This window comes from Pinus tabuliformis, chromosome 6 (assembly GCF_031772625.1).
Source record: "Pinus tabuliformis cultivar Carrire ecotype Pingquan chromosome 6, CPIR1, whole genome shotgun sequence".
In the NCBI taxonomy this organism is placed as follows: Eukaryota; Viridiplantae; Streptophyta; class Pinopsida; order Pinales; family Pinaceae; genus Pinus; species Pinus tabuliformis.
The window spans coordinates 732,015,106-732,024,020 of record NC_142292.1 but is presented as its reverse complement, the minus strand read 5'-3'; the positions used below and the strand labels follow the sequence as shown (position 1 = coordinate 732,024,020).

Below are 8,915 nucleotides of genomic sequence, written 5' to 3'. Positions count from 1 at the left end.
ATTGTAAGTGACAGAGATCCCATTTTCACTGGAAACTTTTGGACAAAATTATTTTCTTGTCTTGGTACTCAATTAGCTCATAGCTCATCTTATCATCCTCAATCTGATGGGCAAGCTGAGATAGTAAAAAAATGTTTGGAATGATATCTTCGTTGCTTTGTATCTGATAAATAGACACAATGGGTCAAATGGTTGCCTCTGGCTGAATGGTGGTATAACACTTCCTTCCATACAGCAACAAAAATGACCCCATTTATGGCACTTTTTGGATATCAGCCACCATCCATCACATCATGTTTAAGAGAAAATTCTAAGGTTCAAGCAGTGGAACATCACATCGAACATCAACAACAAGTCCTCCAACTCTTAAAGGATAACCTCGTGTTGACATAGAATAGAATGAAACAACAGGCATATCAACATCACAGCGAAAGAAGTTTTGATGTAGGTGATTGGGTATTCCTACGACTACAACCATATAAACAAATGTCCCTCAAGCAAGCTAAGAAGGATAATAAATTATCACCAAAGTATTATGGTCCGTACAAGGTGTTGTAAAAGATTGGTACTATGGCATACAAATTGGATCTTCCTGCAGCGTCTCGAGTGCACCCAGTTTTCCATGTTTCATGTTTAAAGAAGGTTATAGGCGACAAGCTCCCAGTTCAAACAATATTTCCAGAACTTGACGAGGAAGGAAAAATTATATTAGAACCAGAAGTAGTCACAGAAACAAGAACTCGACAGCTATGAAATCGATCAATTTCAGAGTATCTCATCAAGTGGAAGAACTTATCCACTGAATATTCCACATGGGAGGATGAGAATTTTATACAGAAGCATCTAGAACTACTCAAGCGTTGAGGACCACACTTTTTTGAAGGAGAGGGGCATGTTAGGTCCCTATAATACTAGTGATTACCCCATTACTATTGTAGTTGTATCCCTTATTAATATTGTTGTGCCCCTATTGTCCCCATATTTTTATTAGTGTGCCCCACAGGATCCCTCTATTGTTATTTTTGTGGCTTTATATTATTATTGCTACATCGGCTAGGTTATATTGTGACTCCTTAGACTCCTATATATAGAAAGGAGGTTTTGTCATTTGAATCATACAAGAATTGTTCATTTGTGTAATGTAAAGGAGGTTTCCCCCTCGAAGAGGCTGAATTCTAAGGCGTCGATCTCTCTTTTCTATCTTTTTGTGAGCTGGTTTCATAAAACCCCACTCTACCCCTCTCTAACCAATCTCACTCCCTCTCCCTACGCCATTGTCCTTCCCCTATTTCCCTCGTCATCTCTCTCTCTTCCTCCCTTTTTCTCTACCCTATCTCTCTATCACGTTTACGATTCTATCCCCTTTCTCCCTATCCCCTTTCGTCACTCTCCCTCTCTCACACTTCCTTCCTCACTATCTCATCATCTTCCCATATCTCTTTACTTCCACCTCTTTTCCTTCCCACCCTTTTACCAAGCCTCTCTCCCTCTCCCTCCCCCCTCTCGTAATACCACCTCTCTCTCTCACACACACACATACACAATACATATGTGTGAACATGGATATTCCCACAATATGTCTCTCTTTACCTCTCTCTCCCTCTCTCTCTTCCCCCATTCCTCTCTCCCACTCCCTCCCTCCGTCCCCCCACTCCCCCCCTCCCCTCCTCTCTCTCTCTCTCTCTCTCTCTCTCTCTCTCTCTCTCTATATATATATATATATATATATATATATATAGATATATATTACTTTCTTCCATGTTCAATCATTCTCTCCCCTCCTCTCCCCCACTCTACCCCTCTCACTCTCCCTCTCTTTACATTCTCTACTATTCCCCTTCTTTCTCTCTTGACTTCTCTCTCAACCTCTCTCTTTCTCTATATCCTCTCACTCTGTACCTATCACTCTTTCACTCTTTCTATGTTTCCATCTACCTGTCTCTCATTCTCTCTCTCTCCCTCTCCCCACCGCTTTCTCTCTACATCCCTTCCTCCCTCTAAAACATTATAGGCCTAAGAGCATGCATGTGATCATGAAAATTCACATGTACTTTTGATAACATGCATCCATCCTTAAACATGCATGCATGTCCTTTTGAAAACACACCCATGTTATTGAAAGTGCATACACAATTTTGAGAATGTGCCCATAATCTTGAAAACACACATACTTTTTTTTAAAACACACACACATTTTTTTGGAAACATTCCCATGATCTTGAAAGTGTGGATACTCTTTTGAAAATGCACACACTTTTGAAAACATGCATGCATTCTTGAAAGGGCATGCACAATTTCAAAAGTGAAACCACACTTTTAATATTATGTGTGCATTCCTAAGAACTGTAAATTGGAAAACATAAATGGCGATTTAGGATCACTGATAATATAGGATTAGGAACACATGCATGCTTTCAAGAATGTGCATGCATTCTTGTGTGAGTTCATTGTTATGTAAGCATGTTTAGGGCTACACACCACATTTCCACTTTTGAGGGCATCATTTTCTTGTGAGCACCCATATAGATAATATAGGTAAGTTACACAATAAAGACTTAATGAGTAGGAGAACGTCCTCCAAATGCCTAAATCTATTCATACATCCAAATTATGTCCTCAATAATGACTATATGATCTCCATATATACCTATTCGTGCATTATACATCTAGACGCTTCATCGCTAGGAAAACCATATTACATATACATTTACACATTACATGTGCATTTAACTCCATATATGTCCCTCCTTGGGGTCATATCATATACATTTAACATCATATATTCCCCCCTTGGGGTAATAATGTAGTACCTTCCTTCAAAAACCTTTAACCCTAAAGATTTGTAGTAAAGGGTGTTACATGTGATGAATCTAAATAATAGGATTTCCTTATATTCTGACATTTCTATTTTCATTGATGATGATCCATCCATATAATCTCAATTATTTTTCATTATTAATCATTGACCCGACTAGTTGTTGCATAATTTTCTTTCCTTTGATTCCATGTAATGTTGGTTGTGGCTTCTCCAATTTGTAGTACTTTTTGGTCTATGATAATATTCTATTTGAATAACAATTTAATGATGCCTTGTTCCATGAATATTAATGAGTATTCCCACATTTTTCTCAATAATGTTGATATTGATCTTCTTATCTTCTATGAAGTCTTTCTTGGTAATGAGGATGCTAATACGGTTTCACATTTCATAGTTTTATTCACTCGGCTTACCCATTTCATCTGACTTATTTTCATAGGCAATGGCATCCATAATCCTCTTTGATTGGTCTTTTATTACATTATCCTTAGAGATAATACCATCATATTTGACATGCATATCCTTCAAATGGAGTTCGACTTCTTCAAATATCTTCAAATAATGTGATATGGATCAATCTACAAGCCAAGTTTCCAAACATTCCATTACTAAAAGATTATCCCACTTGAGCTATTGGTTAAATATGTTCAATAACTCTCTCCATATAACCTTTCATGAAAGGATAGTGAACAAAAAGATGATCTATAATTTGACAATAATTTTTACACAAACAACATAGCCAATTTCTTTTTTCCCAGTGCCCCATATTAACCAATTTCTTTTTTTCTTAGTGCCCCATATTCACTCATTTTCCAACATAAACCAAATGAAAATTCTGATTTTAGGAGGACAACTCAACTTCTAAATTACTTTCAACCACCACTTCGTTTCTTCTTCCCTATAATTATTAAGATAACTAAGCTTGGCACTGGCCACTCCAATAACAATAATCCTTTCACTAAGATAATTCATCATCATGATCTTTTATACATATGACAATATATTGTAATAAATTTGTATGATCAAAACATTCAATCATAAATTCATCCTTTAATTACAATAAAAATGTACTATATATTCAGCTTTAAATATTAAAATAAATTTAAATTTAAATTAAAAATATAAAAGAAAATCATTCAAAATTTTATTATCATTGATGAACTTAATGATAAAGGATATCATCAAGAGTAATCAATTACTTTAGTTGTAAACCAATCTCAAACGGGACCTTATATTTGCCAAGCTTCTCTTCGAAAGGTTTCATTCTCGTTAGTAAATCTTTGACCCTATATGTTTCGAAAGCGTTCATTCTCATTAAAAAAATATACAAACTTGGTGGCCGTTACATCACATGGCCCTCCTTGGGGTAGTTGACACACTGTTAACAATGCTATTACTCTCGATTCCCAAAACATGTTTTTCCTTCGATTTTTTATGATGTCATTATCAATTAATTGAAAAATAAACATAAATAAATAACTGGTATTTTTCCATGCAAATTTAAAAAGTAGAATTCAACCACCCCAAGCTCCAGTTATTTTTTTGAAAGATCAGATATTGGATTCTCATTATTTTATTTTATTTGTAACATATTGCATGGTACTAAGTAAAGCTGGAAATGTATAAAGATGGATTCCAACGAATACAATTAGATGGTATTAATGGACAGTGTGGAGATTATGTATACATATGGTGGTTCGCTTCTCGCTTCTCTGAATTATTTCCATGTATGGTTTTATTTGATGTAGCTTCTCATCATCAATGGACAACTTATTACGTATTTACTTGAAGTATAAAAAATTATCTTTCCGAGCTGTTCACAGACGCAGAAACGAAACAAGCTGTGAGTATATGTCTTGGGCGAGAATATTGTAAGCTTTTTCTGTTGGATGGAAAGAATCCCAGAACACGTATGTCGATGGATCGGAGCAGAGTGGGCTGATGGGGTTGCACAGTATAGATGTCTCCAACAAACCCGTTCCGCAGCAACCTCTCCTTACTTCTTCAAATCCTTCCACACAATTTATAAACTGTTAGCCAGCTCTGCACATAAACGCCTCCAAATTTATTCAAGCATCAAGGGATCAGAAAGAGCAAGAATATTACCATATCTACGGGGATTGGTTATGATGTCAAGCAGCTTGTCATATATGTTAATATAAGCCATTTTAATACCAGGAAGTGTGGGTTTCAAAGTCTCTAGTAAGGATGCAGCCTTTTTATTAAATGACATCGCAACATCATTAAACTCATCAACGCACGCGTTACCGATCAGGTTGTGGAGAGTAATTTGCGAAGGCAAACATCCAAAAGGAGGAAGACTGACGAGCCCAAATAGGGTGACACCTTCCCTGTAAATATTCTGTGTCACAAAGTCATTTGGTATCACAACTTTATCGGTGCAAAATTCCATTTGGTAATTATGCATTCATGATTATAAGAATAATAACATTGAAAGAGTAATATTAAAAGCTCAAGTATATATATATATATCGTCATCAATTTATTAAATAACACAACAAATCAAGTCATCCCTGATCAATTTTATTAATAAATTCAGTCAAGTCATTGCTAATCGATTTTCGTAAAGTCTAAACATTCATATTTGAAACATCATCGTTAATGTAAAGACAATATGATCACCTGTATAAATTCTGAGAGGGAGTCGAGAAGAAGATCCCGGTACTCTGTAACAGTATAATGTGCTCTAGTAATGGGATTGAAATAATAATTATTGGCAAAGTCATCGGTTCCCGTACTTATCGCAAACAAGGCTCCCGATATTATCTTGCTGGCATTCTCCCCGCCTACCATATTTACAAGCTGCTTTCGATAAAGCTTGAAATTCTCCAGCTGCTGCCCCAGAGTCAGAACATTCTGCATTAATTCAACATTATATTTCAGCTATGACATGTCTTTCTATATGTCTAAATCCTTATATATCGCTATAGCATCACATATAAAGCATGTACTAACATCAGTGAGTGAGGTAGTATCATCGTATCCAGAAGCAGAAGAAGCAAAGCTGGCGCCTGTCAGAATTCGAGGTCCTTGGAATTCAGGATCCAAATATGCACGCACTATATCTGGAAGGCCTGCTAATCCGGCTGTATACAGTAAGGAAAAACTAAACATAAACATTATTACCAAAGGATAATAAGAGTACTAAAATTGGAAAAATTAAACTTGAACATTTTTCCAAAGGATGATAACGGTCCTAGAATTGTGTTCGTTATACAGAAAACTCTACTGGATTAATTAGAATCACTTATAAAAGAAGCCTAATATCAGTTTCTATGTCGTGCCATGCAAACCAAGCCATGATAGATTTTCTTTGTACATCAAAAATGAAAAAGGCGGGGCAGTAGTAAGTACAGAGCATATCAGTTACTAATTTTCCATTGGTAAATCGACCAGTGGGTTTATGACCCACGAAATCTCTCCCATATGGAGGAAAGTTGGCCTTCGCAATTGTTGCGAGTCCATTGTTATTACCAGGGTCTACAGAGGAATCTCCAAATATATATATGGCTGACACCAAAGGCTTTGCTGCCTTTCTTTTTGCGTCTATTAAATCTGATTCACTAAATGCTAGGAAAATAGTCAGACATGTGACAATACAAACATTAAGACGCCCCTCCATAGCTAAAAACTTTGTCTGAATTGCCAGAGATACCCACGTTAAATAGCAGATTGATGGGTTTAAACTTTACATCAGGCAGTTGACGATAGCGATTAGTTACTTGCCTGCGTGACTTATCACGGGATGGAATTTGACGGACCCGTGACTGGCAAATTGTCAAATACGGCTAGGATTTTTTCTGAATACTCCCATTTCTTCGGTTATAGTTCCTGTTTAAATTCAAAATTCCAACTCTTATCAATCGACATTGTCAACGCTGGTGCATTGAGATGATGTGAAAGGGAAGTGAAAGGGAAGATTCTCATATTCAAATGATCTGGACGTGGTCACGAACAATTCTATGGCCCTTTAATGTATTAAACTCCCGTACATCTTGACACTGAGGTCCATTGGAACGTCCTGTTCACGCCGACTTAATGAAATACATTACGCACACCCGCTTTTATAAACGCAGAATTTGGCACCGAACACTCCTGATTTTCACAACGAACATTTTCAAATTTGATATATGTTATGGATTTAATATTCTTTTGTATTTGAATATTTGTATATAGCAATTTATTATTTTGAAAATAAAATCTATTTATTATAAAATAATCCACTCTTTCAAATTTGGAATTAAAAAAATTGTTCGTTCTTTCAGATTTGGAATGTTATTACTTCATCAATACTTTGACAAAATTTGATAATTAGATTTTGTATATTTGAAGCATGCTATTTCAATGGATTTAAAAAAAAAATTGTGGTTGAAAATCTTTTATTACATTTTCATGAAAACAAAGGTTAGATAAGGCGTCTATATGGTTTTTTTTTTCTCATTCCAATTAGATTGGTTGGAATTGGGACCGGAGTACGTCCTCCATCAAATTTGACAGATATTATTTTCGGGTGGCATAGAAGCCATATTATGCACGAAGAAAAAAGACAAAAAACAATAAAGACCAATGACAACATATTAAGGAGAGGGATGGGGAGGAAGTACACGAGGAGTTGCAAAGTATCCAACATGCTCATGGATGTGCAAATTTATATGTTCTACTCGAGCTTCAAGACTGTAGAGGTGGTCATTTGTCCGCCAGTGGCCACGACGGAGAGAATCCAGTTGTTCCAATATTTCATTATGACTTTATTAGATATCATTCATATATGCAACAATTTCATTATGGTCTTCATATATGTGGTCACGAATGATGTCAATGTTAAGATGAATGTCTTGAAGTTGCGCGGCCAAAGATTCCGTTGTTGCGCAAGCCTCAATTCATCCTAGAGAGTGAGATGGAGATGGCGCGACTTCACATTCACACTCTCTGCAAATTGTATTCTTGGAAGACGAACTGGAGTGTAGAACAGGATGATCTGCATTGCCGAAATTACCACCCCCACGGTGCGGTTGTCCTCGTTGTTGAGGCATTGTACATGCAGCGGGGAGTCCGAACGACCAAGACTGAGAGCACTTCAAAGAGTTCCTGCAACAGAGAGAGCAATACCAACCACCCAGGAAGAGGGGCACCTGAAGAGGCTGAGCAAAACTAGAGGTTCCACTAGAGACTATAAACACAACACCCCCCAACTCTACCAAGGATGACTTCGACCAATTTTCCACAGACCCACAGACACTCTCGAACATTGTCCCCGCAAAATGAACGAGGACCCTTAAGAGACCAAGAATGATACAAGAACATAACTCACAATTGGAAGCCCAAAATAAAAACACAAAAAACCCTTTAGTCCGAACAACATGAGAGGATGTACACACTACCCCAGAAACGGGGCTCAACCTAAGACCATATGAGGTAACCCCAAGAAGTAAGCACAGATAGAATTTACCATTACAGTCAATAAAATCTAGAAAACTCACTATCCCAACATCATAGACAAACCCACCCATTAACCACACAAGAAGCCTGGAAGTGACCTTTGAGCGGTAAGCATGCCGATAAACAGAATTCCCTTATTCAATTCCCTGAAAATGAGCTCCTTGAACCAACTGAGCAAGAAGAGGTAATAGAGCTTGTAATTTCCACACCCGAGAGAGCTCGTGTCACAACCCTATCCTTAAGGTACTCTTCCAACCACCTATAGGTGGGTGTGACACCACTATAATTTTTCTTTTCACCAATACTCAACTATATGGACTACGCCTAAACCAACACTTAACCAATTTTATCTTTAAGTGTTATCAATGGAGTGGAAATAAACTTCTTCAATTAACCATATAATCTATCATATATATGCATAGCAAAAATCATAAACACATAAACATATGTGGGAGGGAAAACTCCCATGTAATTGAGTCTGCCCAATATGAATATATATATTTCTATAAGTCAATTGCACAAAAATATTTTACAATCGTGCAGTCAACAACCACTCGACCTGCTGTTAGGTCCCTATACTACTAGTGTAGACCCTTATTTTTATTAGTGCGACCCCCTTATTGTATTTTTGTACCCA

The 8,915-nt window shown here is 36.8% G+C and overlaps 1 protein-coding gene across 1 annotated transcript; it reads right to left on the bottom strand.

Moving 5' to 3' along the window:
• Nucleotides 1-4,485: 4,485 nt before the first annotated feature.
• LOC149260802 (GDSL esterase/lipase At5g03810-like) lies at nt 4,486-6,461 on the bottom strand. Its single transcript, XM_089380697.1, has 5 exons — nt 6,194-6,461; nt 5,795-5,925; nt 5,462-5,695; nt 4,925-5,180; nt 4,486-4,829 (listed from the first exon to the last, which is right to left on the bottom strand). The coding sequence occupies exons 1-5, from the start codon at nt 6,459-6,461 to the stop codon at nt 4,636-4,638; spliced, it is 1,083 nt and encodes a 360-aa protein (XP_089236823.1). The 3' UTR covers nt 4,486-4,635.
• Between the last annotated feature and the right edge of the window lie 2,454 nt (nt 6,462-8,915).